Source organism: Benincasa hispida, chromosome 9 (genome assembly GCF_027475165.1).
Source record: "Benincasa hispida cultivar pf3 chromosome 9, pf3_genome.v1.1, whole genome shotgun sequence".
Lineage (NCBI taxonomy): Eukaryota > Viridiplantae > Streptophyta > Magnoliopsida > Cucurbitales > Cucurbitaceae > Benincasa > Benincasa hispida.
Window position 1 is genome coordinate 80,470,198 of NC_143486.1, and position 22,220 is coordinate 80,492,417.

The 22,220-nt window shown below is 36.0% G+C and overlaps 1 protein-coding gene across 6 annotated transcripts; it reads left to right on the forward strand.

The window, feature by feature from the left end:
* Positions 1–4,796: 4,796 nt before the first annotated feature.
* On the forward strand, positions 4,797–12,415 carry ROPGEF14 (RHO guanyl-nucleotide exchange factor 14). 6 transcript variants are annotated; one of them, XM_039043074.2, is made up of 8 exons: positions 4,797–5,050; positions 5,737–5,921; positions 9,460–9,849; positions 9,965–10,119; positions 10,206–10,280; positions 10,381–10,650; positions 11,098–11,445; positions 11,882–12,415. In XM_039043074.2, exons 2-8 carry the CDS (start codon positions 5,846–5,848, stop codon positions 12,230–12,232), a joined length of 1,665 nt encoding a protein of 554 aa, XP_038899002.1. In that variant the 5' UTR covers positions 4,797–5,050; positions 5,737–5,845; the 3' UTR covers positions 12,233–12,415. The 6 variants fall into 6 exon arrangements, with proteins under 6 accessions (XP_038899002.1, XP_038899001.1, XP_038899003.1 ...); XM_039043073.2 differs by having other exon boundaries at positions 4,845–5,050; positions 9,956–10,119; XM_039043075.2 differs by lacking the exon at positions 4,797–5,050 and adding an exon at positions 7,643–7,735 and having other exon boundaries at positions 5,780–5,921; positions 9,956–10,119.
* The last annotated feature ends 9,805 nt before the right edge of the window (positions 12,416–22,220 follow it).

Genomic DNA, 22,220 nt, shown 5'->3' on the forward strand with positions numbered 1-22,220 from the left:
CAATCAGAGATTTTTTCACAAATAGAAAAAATGTCAAACTATTTACAAAAATAGTAAAAAAAAAACTGATAGATACTATCATAGGGTTGACAACGAAGCCGGGGCGGGGCGGGGGAGGGTCCCTCGTCCCCGGCCCCGTAGGGGAAACTTCCCCCCATCCCCGCCCTCGTCGGGGAAACGGGTCCCCACGGGGCCCCATTCCCCGTTTCCCGCGGGAATCCCCTATTAGATCCCCGCGGGGATTTTCTATTTTTTTCTTTTAATTTTCTAAGTTTGGGTTTGACTTTTGGACTTAAATTTATAATTTATATATTCAATATTGAACTTACAACACTATAAGTCTATAGTATACATTATAAACATACATATAAATAAGTTATTTTATATATTATAAATATATATTTATAAAATATTAAAAATATAACTATATAAAATCGGGGTGGGGATACCATCCCCGTCCCCGAATGGGGCCATGAAAAAATTCCCCGGTTTAACCCCATCTCTGGTCAAACCGGGGATTCTCCGTCCCGATCGAGACGGGGCCCGACGGAGAATTTTGTCAACCCTAGATACTGATAAACTTTTGTCAGCGTATATCACATAGTATCAATAACAAACTTCTATCAGCCTCTGTCAGCCTCTATCAAAGAATATTAGATTTTGTCATTTTGTATAAATAGTTCTTTAAAAAAAAAAAATGAAAATCCTCCTTCCAATCACAGTTTGTAAATAACATTCGAAAAACAATTAGGGGGTGTTTGACTCACCAACATGAGTTGAGTTGAGTTGGTATAATATACTATCTCATTGTTTGGTCCACAAACTTTAAATGTTCGTAGAGTTGAGTTGGTATTTTACCAACTCACCCCAACTCACCTCATCTATCCCTTATTCCCATGTTTCAATTCGGTCACCGTCACACTCCGAGAATTAACTCCGAGCTCCGACAACCACCTCTGATGACAACTCTAGCGACCAACTCCGGACTCCAACAATTACCTTCGATGGCAACTCCGGTGACCATCTTCGGGCTTCGACAACCACCTCCAATGACAGTTCCAACGTCGAAATTTGGACTCCGACAACCACCTCTGATGACAATTTAGGCAACCAATTTCGAGCTCCGACGATCTTCACGCGACCAACTTTGACAACCAATTTTGGCCTCTGACAACCACCTCCGGTACCCAACTCTGACGACCACCTTTGCGTTACCTACTCCAGCGACCAATTGGCTATGGAAACAAACTCTGACAACCATCTTCGTAGGCTATGACAACCACTCCAATGAAAATCACCTCGAGCAACTCTGACGACCAACTCGAGGCTTCGACAACCAACTTTGATAACAAACTCCGACAACCAACTCTAATACCACCTTCATGCAACCTACAGTCACCTTCGACTACAATATCCAGAAAAAATCATATTCGACGACCACTTTCGCCCGACCAACTCCAGGATTTGAAAAATCACCTTCGATAACAAACTTCGACAATCAACTCCAATACACCTTCATGTGACCAACCTCAGGCTTCGACAACCACTTCTGACTAAAAAATCCAACAAAAATCATCTTCGATAATCAATTTCGACAACCACTTCCGACTACTATAAGAATGATGTTAAAGTCCGTTGTAGGATTTTTTATTATATAAAAAATATTATTTTGTCTACTAGTGTAATATTTATACGTAATGAATTCACATATCAAATGAGTGTTAAGAATATTTAGACGAAAAGTATGTATGTAGTTGAAAAGTAAGTAACATATAAAAAAAAAAAAAAAAAAACATAAAATGGAAAAAAAATCTTGGAATATTTTCCAACAAAAATTAATGAAAAATAGAGATTTGTTCTCAAATCCTCCAAATTTAGAGAAAATGAAAGTGAAACTATTGAAGAAATATGATGTCATTCTTTTAGTCGTTACGGTGATGAGAGGGGTTTAATTAACAAAATATATGATATAGTAAAAATATAGAGTAACAATAGAAAGAAAAAGGAAAAGAATAAGATGATAATGAAATTCATGGAGAAAAATTGGCTAGAAAGAGTTAATTCTGCTTTAGTTTCTCATTTTATTTAACCATATTTTTACAATAAATGTAATGGGATAATCGTTGTTCATTGCCCAAAAAAGAAAGAAATAAAAGTTATAAACATTAAAAGAAAAAATTGCAATTCATATTTTATTCAAACAAAGATAGATAGAATTATTGAATAAAAAAATTTAAAAAATAATAAAAAATAAAAAATAAAAACATATTATTTAGAGTTAAAAAAACTCTGCCTTGCTTGAGGAATAGTTTCACAAAAATGGAGACGAACCGGAATAACGTCCGATTTTGTTTCTGGATTGAGTGGAAAAGGGATATAAGAAGTTCGTTCTGTTCCTCTGTGCATCTCTGTGATAATACCCAGACATATGAACTCAACTATGCACCCCAAACACAAACATATGAACTCAGACTAAATAACTCTACACCCCAAACACAGACATATAAACTCTCTAGATAGATAAACTCCACAGACATATGAACTTTAGACATCCTCAGAGTCCCAAACAGTCCCTCATAAGAAATGTCTTGAATAAGCTCCACAATCAATTTTCTCTTTCAAACTTTCAGTCAATTCAATGAATAAATCACAAATTAACATCTGAAAAGTTGATAGTTCAATCTCCCGTCTTTCTATTTGTTATATATAAATGAAAATAATAATAATCTCTTCCTCAAATTTTGAATTCAAATTAGTAGTAGGGTTTGAAGGCGTACGAACCAATGTAAATGCTTGCAAAGTGAAAATGAAATGAACCAAAAAAATCGACGGGTCGTTTTGTTATATCGAAATCACAAATGAAAAGGAAATTGATTTGTCTATTTTCTTGATAGATAATAATATATATTAATTTTTATAAAAAAAAAACAAACCCCATTTCAATAATAATAATATGTCACCTCTTTTTTTAATTTACTTATTCAATAATTTGAGATTTCCTTCCAGCTTTATTTTTGTCCAATACATAGAATTTGTCTTCTTATATATACACCGCATTTGATTCAAACATACATCAAGTACTAATTTTATTTGATTGAACGTAAATAATAATAATAATAATAATAATAATAATTAAAAACAAACAAAAAAATTTGCATTGATTAACTAATTACTTTATTTCTCAATCTTAAATTATTAACTACTTCTGTCCTTTTTAGAGTTATACTTAGTTTTCAATTTTGTGTTGGGTAAAGATATAAGTTTTAACCGTTATTTTATAATTTTTTATTTTACCTAGTCAACGTAACTCAATGGTAATTGATATAAATAATAATAATTTTAAAAAATAACTTATGAAAATCAGTAATTGAAGGAAAAAAAATAATAAAACTCGTGCATTGATTAATTAGTTACTTTATTTTCTCAATCTTAATTTTTTTTTTGTATATTTTCTTCACGACAATTTTTTTTTACAAAAATATTGTAAGAATTACAATTATACTTATTACATTAGTTAGTTTTTCAATTTTGTGTTGGGTAAGAATACAAGTTTTAACTGTTATTTTATAATTTTCATTAACTTTCTATTTTATGGTGATGAATATAGTTTAATGGTAATTAACATAAATAATAATAATAATTTTAAAAAACAACTTGAGAAAAATAAAAAATGGAAGAAAAAAAAAAAAACAAAAACTCTCGCATTGATTAATTAATTACTTTATTTCTCAATCTTAAATTATTAATTTTTTTTTTGTATATTTTCTTTTTAAATATATTGTAAGAATTAGAGTTATACTTATTACATTAGTTAGTTTTTAAATCTGTGTTTTGTAAGAATATAAGTTTTAACTGTTGTTTTATAGATTATGGATTTTCAATTTTACCAAATCAATATAATTCAATAGTAATTGACAGACATTGCTTCATTTGTCGTGTTAGTAGCTCCCGGAGAAGATGAATGATCAAACTTCCAACTTCATGGAAGATAATGAATGACATTGAGTCAAGTATCATCCGATGTATCAATTTTAAAAAGCGAATAATCACAAGTGATTAAATTCGTATAATTTGTCAGCAATTTGTATCTTATGTTCCCTAAATTACATTTACAATATGTGCAAGTTCACGTAAAATAAAATTATCTTTCTAAAAAATATTTATAAAGTAGCAAAAAGGAAAAAAATATAATTCTATTTGAATAAGTAAATGAAAATAGAGAAAACCAAACAAATCCCTCAAATTTAGTGACAAAATTACTATCTATTTGATTATCTTATCTATCTCTATGTTAGATTAATTATTGTATCTAAAGAAGTATTACCAGTTTTAGATTAATTATTGTATCTAAATAAATTTTAAATAGGAGATAAAAGATCGAACATTCGAACTATAGAGAAGAATTTCATGTTAATTACTGTTGAGTTAAATTCATTTTGACGATGCGAGTCAATTCTAAGGTATAAGTTTATCTTTTTTTTAAAATAATTATAATATAAGTTGGTACGGAATCGATTATTATTGTTATTATTATCATTACTTTTTTAATTAATCATTATGAATAATGAAAAATAAAACAAAAAAAATGTTTTGAAAAAGAGAGGAATAAGAAACCGCCAAAAAGGATCCAATAATCGGGTCTGGGCCCCGCCCATTAGCTTTCGCGGGGCCCACTTTAAATCCAACTGGACTTCCAATTGCCACGTGAGAAAGCGCGTGAGTCCAAACGCGCAGCCCACTTTGATCATGCTTAAACGGACGGACCAGATGGACTAACAGTGCGTGCTATCACGCGCCAAAACCGTATTCCACTTCCTACAGTTCTCTTCTCTCTCTAAATACTCATTCTCCTTCTTCTTCTTTCCCTCCTTTCACACTCTTAATCCATCTGCCATTTTCATCCTCTCGAAGCTCTGTAATGGGAGTTCATTTCTTCGCTTAGGGTTCAGTGGAGCTTTTGGTGAAGTAGCTTTTGAGATTGAGTTTGTTGGGAGATGCTGTTCCGGCTCCGCCGTGAAACGCCGCTGCGAAATCCGTTTTCTGGACTCAGGTTGTTTGGCTTTACTTTTGCATTTTGCCTTATTTGCGCCAGATCCTAGGGCTGGTTGGTTTCGAGGTTTTTCTCGTTTCCGTCTTCTGTACGACTTCACGATTCACTAGGATTGTTTTGTTTTCCACACTGCGTTGTTTGTTGGTTGCATTTCTTCTGTATCGCTTCTCTTAAGCTACAGAAAACGGAGAGAGACTGATGAGGAAATGATGTTCGAGTTCTAGACATCTTGTTTTGCTCGAAGTTTAGTGGTTCTGTGAGTCTATTGAAGTTCGTGACCTTTCTCGGCGCCCAACCTCGTGTGCTTGCCTTTTCCGGTTCTCCTCAAGTTTCCTTTATGCAACTTTTGAGAACTGGTTTTTCAATATATATTTTTTCTTTTCTGTTGAATCATGATGGTAAAGTCCATTTTCTACCAGTTTCTCTGTAAAATTCATATAATCCTTTTCGTTTCCCCTTTTTCCTTTATCTTTCTTTTACCTTTTGGTCCTGTTGACTTCTTCGTTTCCCTAATCTTATTATTTTAAACTCAAATCAAACGCCAATCAGAAACAGGTTTGATTGGATTATAATTTCATCTCTATCCTTAGTATATGGACATTTTCCCCCTTCAAATCGATGACCTCGTTACATGATTTCATATTACTCATCCTGAAAGGACTAATTCTTGATCAATAATCATGTAGTGGGCTTGTGTTGATCGGTCTGTTCGTCACATTGTCTGCTGCAAGTCTACTGTGATTTTGGTCAATCGAATTTTCTCCATAGCCTCAAGCTGCCAGAGAAGATAACAAGATGATGTCGATGCGGAGAAGACTGGCTTGCTGCACAAGGGACCGAGGGGTCAGCCTGGACATGGACGAGCAAGAGAGTAAGCCTTAGCTTCCCTTTACTGTTTTACGCATCAGTACCATTTGGCTCATCAAATTCAATTTTACTACTATTTTTTTGGCTTCAGCTAGATTTTAGTCTATTATTTAAAAGTTTCTGAAGTAACTTTGTGCTTGACTGATATTAAATCTCACTGTAAATTCAAAAAGTAACTACAACGGATTTGAATTTGAAAAATTAGGAATAACTCCACATGCCACTAGGACATTTTTTTATTCATACAGGTTTGACTAGCTATATTAGTTTGAAATACACTCACCATATCCACAACTTCACATGCTACGAAGGATTTTTTTTTTCCCTTGGAATTTCTTTATTGCTAAGAAAGGCTGAATTTGAAAAGAAAAGGGGCGATGATGGTGGGCCAGGTTGAGAGTAAAGAACGTGTTTGTTAGGGTTTGGTAAAGAAATTAAGGGGGATCGAGGGAAACGATGGGTCCGGAGGGTCAGATCATGTGAAAAGGGTTAGAGTGGGTGTAGTAGGCAGATATTACTACCAAGTGTTTCCCTGCTTCTTATTAGCCTTACCTGACCCATTGGTTAGTCCCATGCAAATTCTGGTGCGTTCATTTATGATTCTGATGGCAGTATTAAATGTACTGGAGGACATCAAAGCTCGTAAATGGGTTGGGTTTCTGGTTCTATGCATAGAATGTGGGGTTTTTCTTTTTTGGGGGTGGGGGCAGGGTGGGCAGGGGGCATTGTATTAGGAAAAAAAGGGAAGAAACAAATTAAAAAAAAAAAAAAAAGAAACAAGAAAGCATGAACACCGTTTTTGAGTTGTTGGACATTGATATACATGGACAGGTTTTAGGCCTTGTTAGATTGATTTTAGATTTAGAGCGGCTGGTTTATTATTTTTATAATTTCGGACATGCTTAGAACACGTGAGGGATTTGATAGGGTACACTCGGGGCATGGACATAGGACATGTTAGCATAGTACGCGATGAAAAAGAACTGATAATTTATTATGAACCTTTTTTAAAGGATAAACTTATACTTATTTTAGTCTTTAGAAACTAAAAAAACATTTTATCCACATCAAAACATCCAAGGTTCAAATTCTCACCCTCTTATGTTCTTGGAAAAGAAAAAAACTTAAAAATTAAAAAAAAACTTAAAAATTCATAGGAACTATACTATACTAGAGGAGAAAATTTATTAATGCATTTGGTAAAATTACATGGGCTGTTGTGCGAAGAATGAGAAATGCCATGTATTATCATGTCTCATGTTCGAGTCTATCATTTTTTTCGTCCAACAATTATGGGAGTAGGGATAGAAACATTGACCTCCGAGATGGTAATTGATGCTTTATACACTTAGCTATGCTAGAATTACCTGCTTAAGATTATCCATAACCACATCTTTGTTTATATGTTTTCTTTTTTTAGAATACATCCTTGTTCAAACGATCATGTGATTCTAGTTTTAATTTAATAATTCGTGTGAGTAGTGTAATTATTAAGATATTACAAGCCAAGTGAATTAAATAAACTAAAACATTGAATTTTAGCCTTTTCTATTAGTTTTTCTTTAATTTTTTTTAGCATTGAAGTTTAGCCTTTTCTATTAGTTTTTCTCTATTTTTTTCCCTGAAAAGAATGTTATTTCTTTGAATACCATGGTTATTTTGATTTTAAGCATGGAATACGTATAAATGGTGCCAAAATTTTTAAATCTTTTGGTTTTGCTGTAGACGCTAAGTGATCTCCTCCAGGCCCCGTTATAAAAATAACAGGCGTTGGTCCATGTGATTTGTTCGTGCTTAGCACATGGGTGATGTGTCCGGGTGAGAAATCCGTGACTTTAGATTTCCTTGGCTTCCCATTTTATCAGTTTTCCACGGATGGCTCAAATCTTGGACGCGGTCTGGATTCTAAATTGAATAGAATATATTATTTATTATTTAAAAAAATTGACATCTAATATATCATTTAATAAACACCCCCTTTTTTTTAACAAACGGGGATGGGTGATTGATGCTTTGACTTAAAAAACCAAAATTATGCCAATTATGGTTGAGTTAGCTCATTTGAAGTAGACAAAGAAAATATAAGTAGGGACATTACGCATTTGAGAAAAGTCTGGCTGTATGACTTGTGCGTCCGGGGCAATTGATTTAAAATTTTAGGGATTATTGAGCTTCCAACATGCCAGACGAAAAGGACAAATTCAGCTCACTAATTGCCGTTGCTTTCATCCTCCTCCATATTTTGGTTCTGATTTTCATTTTTGGGCGAAAACCATTCAAACATATCTTCAGACAAGTATCCAAATTGCCAGAAAAGATGGACAAACTTTGCGGTGTGTCTTGAGCCAGTTGGCTTTGGAGCAGTTCTGGATGTCTTATTCTTTCTTGGAAGTAGTATGATGGTATCTGACTACGGCCCAAATAACAATAATTACCGAAGTTTCTGTTTTCGTTTGGGCTGTATATTTTCTGATAATATGAACCCCATCGCTCAGAAATCAATATGAATGGTCAAATTTTGTAGGTCTTATTTGTTCTATAGTCTGTAAATGGCAAGTCCAAATTATTTTTACAAGAGTAGCCTTTGCATTCGCATCTGCTTGTGTACATACATAGTCAACGAAGAGAAACAAAATTTGGAACACCTTCGCTAGAACTAGTATGCGTAAATGTTCTCTTTCTAGCTGTGGCAGTCAGGCCTAACTAATTATTATTTGGCCTTTACACACGTTATTCAACTGTTTTAGAACAGGGATGAGGAATTTGTCTTTTGTCGTTTCTCCTTTGTCTTCCAATGGGTAAGAAGATCCACGTGAGAATCCAGTGAAGATCGTGCCCATTAACTAATCCCTAATTAACGCTAACTCAGGCCAATAACTCCTGTTTAAGTCTTTAGCCCTCATGTTTGATTTCCCTCGCGAACAATGTTACCCGCAAGGAGTAAAAAACATTGAATATCAATTTTTTGATCCCTAGATAAGAATTGTGTGTACGTCCCTTCTAGTTTTGCCACTGATATCTGAGCGAGGAAGTAATCATTAAAATCCAGGCGAGTTTTTCAGCGGCGAAAATAGAAAATATGCTGCAAATGTTCGGGGAAGTCATTGGAATGGGAAGAGGATGGAGTGTGTTTTGCAGGGAAAGAAATCTTAAAATTTTGGTCCCTGGATTCATAAGATGATCACATAATAAAACTTTCAACAACAGAAGGATTGATCCTTAATTGGTGGGTTTTGGAAGCCAATTTGTTTTTCTAGCATGTCTGTTTATATTCCTGAGAAAGACCAACGATACAGTATAGTAGAAAGTCCTCAGAGTTTTATGTCTCCACACCAATATTTATGAGCACAGGCAGTTAAAATCATACTGCTTTGATATTTTATATCAGATGCTTTTCATCTTTTATCTTCTTTTTCATAATTAACTCAGAAAGACGTAGACGCTTCAACTCTCCTCTTGATTGCTCGCTTTTTTGTTTGCTTAAATTTAATGTAAGTTAACCTAAAGTTATTATTGACAAATAATTTTTCCGTGGGACTCAGGGATTATGACTTTTAATGGTCTTGAGAGTTGCGTTTTAACCAATCAAACCTACGAAAATGAAAGCAGATCGAGCCGAGCAGATGAATGTACAACTGATTCACTGGAAGATCATGATTCAAGCTCTTCTTCTAGCAAGGATGCTTGTGGATCTTTCTCCTCAAAATGGTTGGCAATGCATAGGGACGAGCAGGATTTGGATGAGTGGGAACTACCAGAAAGCCCTCAGCATTTTTACATGAAAGAGAAACATGATTACACCGTTCAGGCTTCAGACATGGAAGCAATGAAAGAAAAGTTCACAAAACTATTGCTTGGTGAAGATGTCACAGGAGGGCAGAAAGGGCTGAGCTCTGCCTTGTCTCTGTCTAATGCCATCACCAACCTAGCAGGTAGACAATAAATGGCATTTCTTATTCATCGTAATGGACCTTTTTATTTAAATATCTCATGATCTTGTCATTCATTCCCAGCCTCGACCTTGAAATAATTATTAAGGTTTTGCAGCCTCTGTCTTTGGAGAATTATGGAAATTGGAACCTCTTCCTGAGGAGAGGAAGAGTAAATGGCGAAGGGAAATGGACTGGTTGCTCTCTCCTACCCACTATATGGTCGAATTGGTTCCTACAAAGCAAAATGGTACCAGTGGTAGAGTGATGGAGGTTAGTTGTGATTTAGTTGCAACCAGAACTGTGAAATGTGTTTTTGAATCTCATATTAACCAGAATTTATGCTCAAATTTTTGCAGATAATGACTCCAAAGGTTCGGGGAGACATCCACATGAATCTTCCCGCTCTCCAGAAGTTAGATTCCATGTTAATTGTAGGTGATCTAATTACCATCTGTACTTGCTAATGTACCTTTTTATTGCTTATATTATAGCTCATCTTCCTGAATTATATGCTATTTTCTTTTATTACAGGGAACGCTGGATTCAATGGTGAAGACCGAGTATTGGTATGCAGAAGTTGGTAGCAGGGCTGAAGGAAAAAGCAGGAGTATGGGCCAAAGCACAAGGTGGTGGCTTCCATTACCACAAGTACCATCCACTGGGCTATCTGAGAATGAGAGGAAGAAATTGCTCAACCATGGCCGGGTTGTACATCAAGTATTCAAAGCTGCCAAATCCATCAATGAAAGTATTTTGCGTGAAATGCCCGTACCAACTGTTATAAGGGATGCAGTCCGAGCTGTGAGCATTCTCTATTCACTTATACAGTACAATTCTATCTGCTAAGAATTATGCATACTATAGACAAATTTTTTGCAACCATGACAAAACGGATCACAGTTTAACTATAATAACAAAGTAGATGAATTTTAATAATTTTGATTATGGGCTTTCAGATGATATTAGATGTGTCACATGTATATATTTCTATAAATTGAAGACTTTTGGCCAAATTGAGCATACAACGGTTGAGATATTGGTTCCCTTGTAGGTTGAAATTTCGAATTCCCCTACATGTGTAATGTTGTATTTTCTTAAAATGACACTTTTTGTGAGCATTTCATGAATGGGTAGAACATTTTTTTTAGTTAGAAACCAAGCTTTTATTGGGTAATATGAATAGGGTTAGAACCTGGGAGATCTAGATTTATGTCTTATAACTTTTTTTGGCTACCATGAATTGTACAGTCTGGAAAAGCAAATATGAGCGAAGAACTCTACAAGATTTTGACATCAGAATCTGGTCCAGCCGAGAACATGCTGAATCAGCTTAATCTGAAATCCGACCATGGAGTTCTCGAGGCCATAAACCGCCTTGAAGCTGCAATATTCTCCTTGAAAGAGAAATACACTGAACAAAGTGGCAATAAATCTCCAGTTCGAACTTCTTGGCCATTTGTCAAGGACCCAGCGGCTGGGATTGATAAGTTGAAATTACTTACTGATCGAGCCGAGCTTCTTCTACAACTACTGAAATTAAAATATCCAAATCATCCCCAAACATTTCTGGATGTTTCAAAAATCCAACATGGGAAGGTATATGTTTTTTTCGCATTCATCATTAGCCGAGTTGGGCATCCATTACGTCTCCCTTGCTTCCAGTCTAAATGAAAGTGCGGTTCTCATTCTCATGTCTTTTTACTTATTAGATCGGTAGATTATGACATTGCAGTATGATATTTACATTGAGATCTCTGTTGGGATGGTAATCTTGATTCGTAATAATCCGAAAACAAACACTCTGTTTTAAGGAGAACAAGGGATAACATAAAAATATGGACTGAACTCTCTTAGTAGAACCATTTCCCTTTCTGGAACAAACAGTGCATTATAATACAGAAAATTTTATTGTTTTCATGTACATTGACTTCCCAATCTTTGGTAAACAATGCTAGTGTTGGGTCTGGGAGTTCTGTTCTTGTTGGCACAATAATAACATAAATCATACAAGTTTCTGTTTGAATTTTCATAGGATGTTGGGCATTTGATTCTGGAAGCGTATTCGCGGGTGCTTGGAAACTTAGCTTACAGCATACTGTCTAGAATTGGAGATGTTCTGCAAGAGGATGCTATGTGCAACCCAAATTCACCTACACCAACATGTTGTTTTCCAGGGATGAGTCTTTTGAACATTCGTGACGTTCAGATGTGCGATCTCAATGCGTGGCAGCCGCTTACTGGTCACTCAAACAGTCCCGATATGACATTCTCATCCAGCAAAGTTAGAGGAAACTCTCCGACTGCAACTCCAAGCCGAAACCGAGCATGGTGCATTGGCAGAGAGGTTTGTAGGAATGTTTCCTCTGGAAACAACTCACCATAGCCTATTTGAAAGCAGCACATTAGCAGTTGCGCTTTGTTGTTGTGTACATGAAGCCATCACATAAGTGCGATTGAAATCAAAATTTTGTGTTTATGTGGGAATCAGAAAAAGCATATTTTGAACTCATTGTATATGGACAGTATAGTTTAAAAGGCACAGTATATTTATACTTTCTCCCTCTAATCTCTCTATACACATTTCCTTCTATTATCCTTATCTCTTTCTTTAGCAAAATACGCATTGGTCCGTGAGGTTTGAAGTAGGTATTTATTTGATTTTAGTTTGGATAATAGTTTTAATTAGTCCCAGGATCCATTTGACCATTAGTTAACTTTATCGGATTGTTTAATGGGAGTTTATTAAGTTAAAAATCAAGGTAATTAATAATAATATTATTATATAAATTCTTTTACTTTTCTGTTGCTTTAGTTACTGTCATAAAGACTCATGATTTGTCTTCTCCTTTCTTCAACAAACCATGATAAACAATGGCCAATCTTCACCACCTAATTGTCAGAGAAGATAACAAGATGACATCGATGCACAAAATGTTGTGGGTCTCCAACTCACTTGTTGCACAAACAAGATTTTATTTTAAATTTATGTTTTGTGAGCTCAATTGGAGCTAATTTTTTAGATTGGTCCATCTTGAAAGCCCTAGGTTTTCTTTTATGTGATATAAGGATGACCTAAGGAAAAAGAGGTGAAAAAAGAAGCAGAAAATCGGAGAGAAAGACAGCAGTTTGGTTTTTCAGCGATAGCTTCCACAAAGTTGTCAATTGTCAAAGTTTGAACCGTTGGATTATGCTAAAATTTAGTCAGCCTGTTTAGGATGCATACGGTCTCGTTTTGAATGGTTGGATTGTTGTAGGAGCTCTAGTTTATCTATAATTAATGTGGAACAGAATCTGTAAAATTGGGTGATTTTCATTCCTTTTATTCATCTTTTATGTATGAAAGTATTGGTGGGTAGTGAGCTTTTGTATGATTTATTTGGGTTCTTTTTTCCTCAATTTTATCATAATAAGAGAAGTTGACAAGGGTGGACTCCTCACAGGTCCTGTGGTTTTTACTCTTTACATCGAAGGTATTTTTCATATATAATTCGTGTGTGCTCTTTGCTTTTAGCCTTCTAAAATTTTGTGGTTTATTGCTGCCTATTGTTGATTGATTGCTTGGTGATTATTTGATGATTTATTTATGATGTTTTGGAGAAAATTTTTTAGTTGATTGTTTTTTAGGAGATCTTAGTGAGTTGTGTTATATTGTTTGGGTGCTATTAGTTGGTATCAGAGCGAGTTTTAATTTAATCATTATTATGGATCTAGTAGTAATGGTAGAGGTAGTTCAATGAAAAAAATTGACATCAACCAATTATTTCATTTGGAGACCAATGATGGAGGATTTGTTATATTGAAAAGATTTGTTTAATCCAATTGAAATAACCACAAAAGCAGATGACACAATTTCTAAACCTGCAAAACTAGAGAAAATGAAGAAAAAGATTGGAGAAAGTTAAAGAGAAAAACTTTGGCGACTATTAGACAGTGGGTTGATATTAGTATTTTCAACCATGTGTCTAAAGAGTTCTACCCATACGAGTTTGTGGAATCAATTGGAAGGTCTTTATGAAAGGAAGACCACACATAACAAAGCTTCTTTAATCAAACAACTTGTTAATTTGAAATTGAAGGCAGGAAGTTTGTTTATGAGCATTTAAATGACTTTCAGGATATTATTAATAAGCTAACTGCTATGAAGATCAATTTTGATGATGAATTATAGGCTTTGTTCTTGTTGAATTCTTTGTCGGACAATTGGGAAACCTTGGTTCTGACTATTAGTAACTCTGCTTCAGAAAGTGTTTTTGTCTTTGGATGTTATCAAATAGAGCATGTTCAATGAAGATATAAGAAGAAAGGAGATGGGAGTTGATAATTCACATGCTCTTGTTGTTGAGAATCGGGGAAGTAACAAAGGTAAGGAACCTAAAGATTGTGGTAACTCAAAAGGGAGGTCCAAGTCTAGAAACAAAGAGACTAGTGTTGGGGTTGATGCCCTAAACTCTCATTGGGTCTTGTAGTTTGTAAACATCTATTTTGAACAAATGCTTGTGATATGATAATATATGAGTTCTTCACTGTTGTATATGAAACATGAGATGTTTTAATTGTTTTACCACAAACCAATAAACTAAGATCCCTAGTTGTCGTTGTAACTTAAGCATGTATGTGGAGACATACAGATGAATCATGCTTTAAGTGATAACCAAAATGGTCAGTAGTATATGAATATAGGAGGGAAACCTTATCCTGGTGACATTGCGGATGCGACCCGCTTTGTAGATTGTTACAAGTGTTGTGACGTGCTATAGATGGTCTAATCCTGATCATTCACGTGGAGACATGCGAGCGGGGGCGTCCTATACAAAGAAGTTTGTATAAGATCGAACCACTAAGTGTTATAGTCTCGTTATATAACACCATTCATGACAGAGATTTCATTTCACTAAGATGACCATAGATAACATGAGCTTAATTCTGAGTGAGTTGGGAACTCTTACCTTTGAGGGCGGTCCTTTGATTTGCATGGGTGTAAGTGGCCAGATTGTTGACTCAAACCTACTACTTTAGGGATTCATTTGATTTAGGAGCTGAGAACTCAACTACACAAGATGGAATTCACTCCTTCCCCGAAGTAGGGGTAAGTAGATAGATTACTCCCTTAAAGACTGATTCCGAGGCTTGAACGATGTGGCACCACACACCTTCTCATGGCCTGAGAGGTGTCCATAAATAGTAGGACTATGTTGTATTGTTCACTAGAGGGATCGGTAGTACTTAAGGAGTTAGACGTAACTATAGGGGCAAAATGGAAAATTGGCCTAGCTGTACTTACGAGCATCTGTGAAGGGTTATCGTACTGTTGATTGGTTATATCCGATGGACATATATATATATCTGTGGAGAGAAGAGTGCAGCCGTCGGTCTTTAGTGAAGTGCCTGGCAGTTAATGAATAGTGGATCTCGTGGCTAAAGAGTTTAGTCAACTATTCACGTACCGTTGGAGCTTCAAGCCTCAGGTTCATAAAGTCCCCTTGGTAGCTCAAAGGATTCAAATTGAGAATCAGTTTTTGGATCAGTTTGAAGTGTTCAAATTGACAAGAGGGAGTTTGATTATATATGATATAGTTGACATGATGTAAGAGATACATTAATTGGAGGAAAAGGATATAAATATGATTTATATCTAGTAGAGGAGAAAAAGACTATGGTTTAAATGTTGCATATGATGTAATATTAAAACTATAGGTTATAAATATAATATGATAAGTTAGTTACTATATTTATTTATAATTAAACAATTATGAGATAATTGTTGGTGGTTTTCTACATGACTGTGCGTGAAAGTGGGAGGTTGCATTTAGTTTTCATAACTGAAGAATAAAATGAAAATAGATTTCATTTTGTTTAAAAATCGGATAATCTTCACTAATTATACATTGTCTATCGTCTAGCCAACGAGAACCTGCACAACAGCTCAAGTTCTCTTAAACGATCGTGTACACGCGTCTAAACGATCTTGTAGCTTTTACTAAGAGATTGCGCGTGAGAGCGAGATTACCTAAACGATTGTCTAAACGATCAAACCCGATTACCTAAACGATCGTGCACCCTTTACTAAACGACCAAGCACCAGTCTATACGATAGACTCCAAACCTCTTTCACTTGCTTGGTCATTGAATACAATTGTTCTTTCCTCTTTCCCTCTACCAAATCCAACAGAGCCCATACCTTCTGGATTCTCACTTCGAGAATACCAAGGTCACTGAGTGGTGGCGTCCACGTTGCTGCTTGTTCGTGTAGAAGACCGTTCGGTGTTGAGCGACAACGAGATTGGGTAGACGATTGGTTTGGTGTTCACAGCGATAGCGAGAGGTGATGTTTCAAGCGAGAGCGAGAGATAAAAGAGAAGAAAAGTTCTTCAAAGGTGAGTCTCTTTGTCCTTTGTTTTTATTTGTTCTTAGCATGCCATAATTTGTTATGAAATGCATAATTACTATGTACGCTTGTGAATGCTTGTTTTTTTTGTCACAATGAATTTGGAGTGATCTTGCTTCCGCTCATAGGTACTATTTGATAAGAGTTCCTTCAACCAGGACATGTCATTATTGTAACAAGCCTGACCATATAAAAAAAGTTATGCTATCGTTGGAAGAAAGAACAAAGTAAGAATCAAGACTCGCAAAAAGAGGAAGATGATAAAATATTGCAGCTATTATTTCTTAGAGTGATAATATTGTCACCTCGATTTGTGCAACCAGTGAGTGTCATCACGTAGAGAGTTCAAACATAGGGTGGGTGATAGATTTAGGTGCTTCATACCATTGTGTTCCTAAAAGAGATTATTTCATAAACTACCAATCTTGTGATTTCGGTAGTGTGAAAATGGGAAACGAGAGTTCAACTAGCATAGTTGGGTTAGTTGATATTCGTGTGAAGACAAGTATTGGGTGCACGCTTACATTAAAGAATGTACACCATATTCCTGATTTACGCCTTTTGTTGTTTGCAAATGTCCTTGATCAAGAAGTATTTTGACATACCTTTTGTGATGGTAAGTGGAAATTGTCAAAGGGTTCAATAATAGTTGCTCGAGGTGAGTTGTGTTGCTCTTTGTATAAAGTAAACTTGAGCATATGTTCTTTTAAGCTTAATGCAGTAGAAGAAAATAATTCTCCAAATTTATGGCATGGAAGGCTAGGGAATATGAGCGATAAGGGGATTAAATTGTTGGCAGGCAAATCTCTTATCCCTGTTGATAAAACAATTTCTCTTGACCATTGTGATCATTCTTTAGCAGGTAAGTAATAACGGGCAGAAATGCACGTTATCATAATGCTAAGTTCTTAAACAATGTTAGATTGTGTCGATGAAATATGTTAATTTGCGTCCATTAAACATCAATTTCATAATATTGCTATCGCATGCATTCATCACATTAGAACAGTTGATTTTTGTATTTTTGTGCAGAATATCGTTGACGCAATGCAAGAATTGCGATCATAGAAAACCATTGATAAAGCCCAACTTCACCGCAAGGCTTTATGATGATTGTGCTCGCAAACATTCGCTCGAGAAGGATTGCCACAACCTGGTCAGCCAACTTGGTGGGTGCATCTGGGTGAAAGGCTAATTAATCGTGATGGGACAGAAAACTGATGACAGTCGACTCCGAATTAAGTTGAAAGCCGATAACGATCACAAGTACATTAAGCTTTTCGGTGACAAATATTCGACGCATCAGTTAGGAATTAAGCCATCCCATCTATACAATCATGAGAGAGAAGCCGCCGTTCACTTTGGATGTTCTATAAATACTAGAGGCATCCTTCAGAAAAGGGGTTCAGCAGTTAGAGATTTCATACTTCAGTTTGCACGTCTTTTTCCATTTTTTTCGTTTTAAAGAAGATGCGAGAGAGAAGGTTGTGCTGATAGATCATTCCGGTAAGCTTGGGGAGCACAGGAAGCTTCAAGGACAGAGAGAGGGCCGACACCTGTGGAAGCGAGAACATCTTTAGAACCGAATTGAGATTACAGTGTAAAAGCCTCGGTCAGCAAGGAATTGCTACCAAGCTCTTTACCTTAAACTTCCATTATCATTTTGTACTCCACTCATTTATTGAAATGGAATCTATTTCTTTATATCTGTTCACTCTCTGTTATTTATGCATGAGTAGCTAAATTAGTTGAATGAGTTGAGAAGAATTTTACTAGCATAGCTAGGGAATCTTCATGCTATGCGATTATCTTGTATTATGTATGCTTCATTCGTTCATTAGAGATACTCGGAAGGGTAGTCTAAGGCCAGGATCTAGACTTGGGAAGGTCAGGTTAGAATCTAGGCTCGGGAGAGTCAGATTAGAATGCATAATCAAAAGATAGGAGCTTAGAAATGAGCACTATTTATTATCAACGCATCGCATGCATCCTAGAGATAAGATATGATTGTATGCAGTCACCTTGCTTTTATGCATTTTGCATCATCGCATAGGACAAGAGTAGAGACTTAGGGATAAGCTCTATGGACACTTTTGCATTCAACACATGCGTCCTAGACTTAGGAGCATCGCATTTGCATTGGAAAATGACTTACTGTGCATGGTGGTAGCATGATTGTATAGTCTGATGCATTCCCAAGTAACGCTAGCTAAAGATATTCTCAACCCGTTCATCGCATACTCACTGCATCTATCACATAACTGACTTTTCTCAAATCCGTCGCATTTTATTTATTTTCTCATTAACGCAATCAACAACAAACCAACAATTTATTTATTCGGTTACCATAAAGTTTTCCTAAAAATTACCAACGCAACCTGTCTTCACAAGTCCTTGTGTTCGACCTTGGACTTACTAGGAAACTCAATGGAATTTATACTTGGATTCCGCTAAGGAAACTTGAGTGCACAACGCAATCTCATCAACGCATATCATCCACATTTCTACTTCATAAAGTTCAAGCACCAGTAAGCAACATAGAATTTCCTTTTATGGGAAGTCCACTAGAAGGCAATGAAAATTGGAGTTAATACATTATGATATTTATGGGCCTACTGAGGTGGAGTCACTTGGTGGATAAATATTTTGTCACTTTTATTGATGATACTACTTGAAGTACTTAGGTGTATATGTTGAAGACAAAAAGCTAAGTGTTCGAGATTTTTAGGAAGTTCCATGTCATGGTAGAAAAGGAGATTGAAAGAAAATTGAAGTATTTTTGGTTTGACAATGGTGGTGAGTATACTTCGAATGAGTTCAAGTATTATTATTCACAACATGACATTAGACATGAGAAGATAGAGCCTGGCATACCACAACACAATGGAGTTGTTGAGAGGATGAACAGAACCATTGTGGATAAGATGAGGTGTATGCTTAGAATATTTGATCTTCCTAAGAAATTTTGGGGTGAAACAGTGCAACGTGCCTTGTATTTGATTAATCGGTTTCCATCAATTCCTCTAGGTCTAGACCTTCTAGAGAGAGCATGAAAGGGATATGATCCCACTTATTTGCATCTCAGAGTCTTTGGTAGCAAAGCATATATGCATGTGCCTAAAGAACAAAGGTCAAAGCTTGATTCGAAGACCAATCCATGTGTTTTTGTTGGTTATTGGTTGAAGAGTATGGTTATAGGCTCTATGATCCAGAAAAGAAAAAAGTAGTGAGAAGCAAAAATGTAGTATTCTTTCAGCACGAGAAGGGTGCAGATTTTCTTAGTACAAGGCACACTTCTACTTCATAATTTTATTTTGATACTACTAATGATTCTACTTCTACTCCTTCTGTTGTTCAGCCAAGAAATGAGAATGTTGATAATGTACATGATGATGTTGGTGAGATACAACCTGATGATAATGTACCAGATCATATTGATGATGATGATCTTGGCGAGTCTTCATCTGATGAAGAAATTCACGAGGAAGATATATATGAGAAAGTGATTCATGGGGAAGTTCATAAGTAGGGGATGCAACCTATTCCCCAAGTGGAAGATACTCATCCTCAAAAGTCCACAAGTGTAACACCCCGCACATTTTTTTAGTAATAATGTAATTTCAGTAACTTTATTATTTGGAATTTCAGTAATTGTTATTAGTTGGAGGGCATTTTTGAAATTTTGGATTTCAAGTATAAGTGTGGGAATTTAAGTGTTGACGTGAAAATTATTCAATTATTGAAATTCAATTTGAAAATTAATGGCAGGAGTTAATTTTCCTTTGAAAAGGAAAGGAAATAAATAGTATAAAATGGATTACGGAAATGATTTAAATGTAATTATACTATTTCCTTTTTAGTTATTATTATTATTATTATTTTTATAAAATAAAAAGGGAACTTGTCTTCTACCTCATGCACTGAAACCCTTCTCCCCCAAATTTCCAACTGTCGGTCACTGCCTCCCTTCCCTGCGCCGCTGCCGCTCTAGCTTTTGACCACCGCGTGTCGCACCGATCTCGCCAGTCGAAGGAACCATCTGAGTCGCCGCCGTCTGTTTTGCCCTCGTGCCGCTCCATCCGTCTAGTTCAGCCTGCCACTTCTAGCCACGAATGCCGCTGCCGCTTCTAGCCACGAACGCCGTCGCCGCTCCAGCCTTCTGACCACCACACGCCACCGTTGCTCCAGCCTCCTAGCCACGAACGCCGCGTGCCACCTCCAGCCGATTTTCTCCACCGTCCATTGCCACGCTGCCTATCTTCTGTTGCGTGGGTCTTTGTCGGACTCTTAGATTTTGGTAAGATATATTTTGTGGTTGGGTTTCTTGAAAGATTTTGGATGCCCACTAAGTTGGATTAAAGATTAAATTAGTCGCATTATTTTGATTTTAGATTTGAGCTTGGAAAATTACAGCAGCGACTATTCAGCGGATTCAAGATCGTTCGACAAGAGTTTTAGTAAGAGTTATGGTCCTTATTGTTGGTTTGTGGGCACGCTTTGATTACTGAATTAAGTTTGACTTAACCCTTGTATCTTTAAGGTTCCAAGTCATCGTCCATTGGGATTTAAAATTTGTTAGAAGGAGATTTTGGAGTCGAAATCTTAGGAGTGGTTGTTGATCAAGTTCTTTGGGTAAGCTTTTGGGTATTGTGGATTTGAATATGAGATTTCACAATTATTGTTGGACTGAAATTTAATGGTTGTATTCGTATGTTAGGGCCGTTACTTCAAACCGCGGTCATCGTTTGGTTGTCTGATTGTATCTGTGGAATTTCGATTAAGGTAAGTAATCTTACTATTGGAACTGCCCATGGGCCAGACTTTAGTTGTATGCTAGCATGATAAATGTATGTTATGGAAAAATGTTAGCATGATAAATTGATAGTATGATATGAATCAAAGTATTTTTGGCACGAGATCTGAATTATTTAAATATGCACATAGACACTTGAATGCTAGTATGAGATGGTATGTGCTTCCATATGATTGTATTTGATCTGGTGATGCTGAGGTATACATATGTTATAAAACTATGATGTTAAGGTATGCATGTATGTTGTAGAACCATGCTATTGAGGTATATGTGTATGTGGTAGAGCCATGGTATTGAGGATTATATGTAAGTCATAGATTCGTACGGTGATGATTTTGATGTTGAGACTGTGTGAATGTCCTTACTGATTAGTTAGATGCCCATTAGATTTTATGTTTCCTTCGGGATTCACCAGTTTGTGTTTCCTTTGGGTTTCACCAGTTTGTGTTTCCTTCGGGATTCACCAGTTTGTGTTTCCTTTGGGATTCATCAGTTTGTGTTTCCTTCGGGATTCATCAGTTTGTGTTTCCTTCGGGATTCACCAGTTTGTGTTTCCTTCGAGATTCACCAGTTTGTGTCTCCTTCAGGATTCACCAGTTTGTGTCGCCTTCGGGATTCACCAGAGGTAGTGGGCATACTTAACTGTAGTAGGATAGGACTCAGTCTCCTTCTTGTTTCATGTGTATATGTGCCAAAGGTGGGTATCTAGAGGACATAGATCTTCAGCCTGACCCAGTAGTGGGGTTACTTACTGAGTATTTCATACTCATTCTTTCTCATGTTGTTGTTTCAGGTAAGGGTAGAGATGCGCCAACGATGGACAAGCGGAATTCATGATCGAGCCACTGGGACTAGTTTTTATGCTTCCGCATAATGAGATTTAGAGTTCTTTTTATGTTTTTCTTAATGTTAGTTTTGACGTTTGAAACTTGTTAGTGATAATTGTTTTTTTTTTCATATTTATTTATTTACCTTTATTATTTATGGGTACCCTATTCTTGTTTTTAACGTTTGCATTTAATAAAGAACTTTTGAACTTCCTTATCTATTTAGCATTTATTTCAACATAAAGGAGTGTCGTTTTAAGTTCCATGCATGCATGTATTTTAGTAACGGCCAAACTTAAGTCCTAGGGGGTCGGGTCGTTACAATTGGTATCAGTGCCCATGTTTT

Bases quoted from the DNA above. Each gene is read 5' to 3' on its own strand.
- ROPGEF14 (XM_039043073.2), top strand. From the start codon at position 5,846: ATGATGTCGATGCGGAGAAGACTGGCTTGCTGCACAAGGGACCGAGGG. The intron at 10,120-10,205 runs GTTAGTTGTGAT...AAATTTTTGCAG, and splicing joins CCAGTGGTAGAGTGATGGAG to ATAATGACTCCAAAGGTTCG. The intron at 11,446-11,881 runs GTATATGTTTTT...GAATTTTCATAG, and splicing joins CAAAAATCCAACATGGGAAG to GATGTTGGGCATTTGATTCT.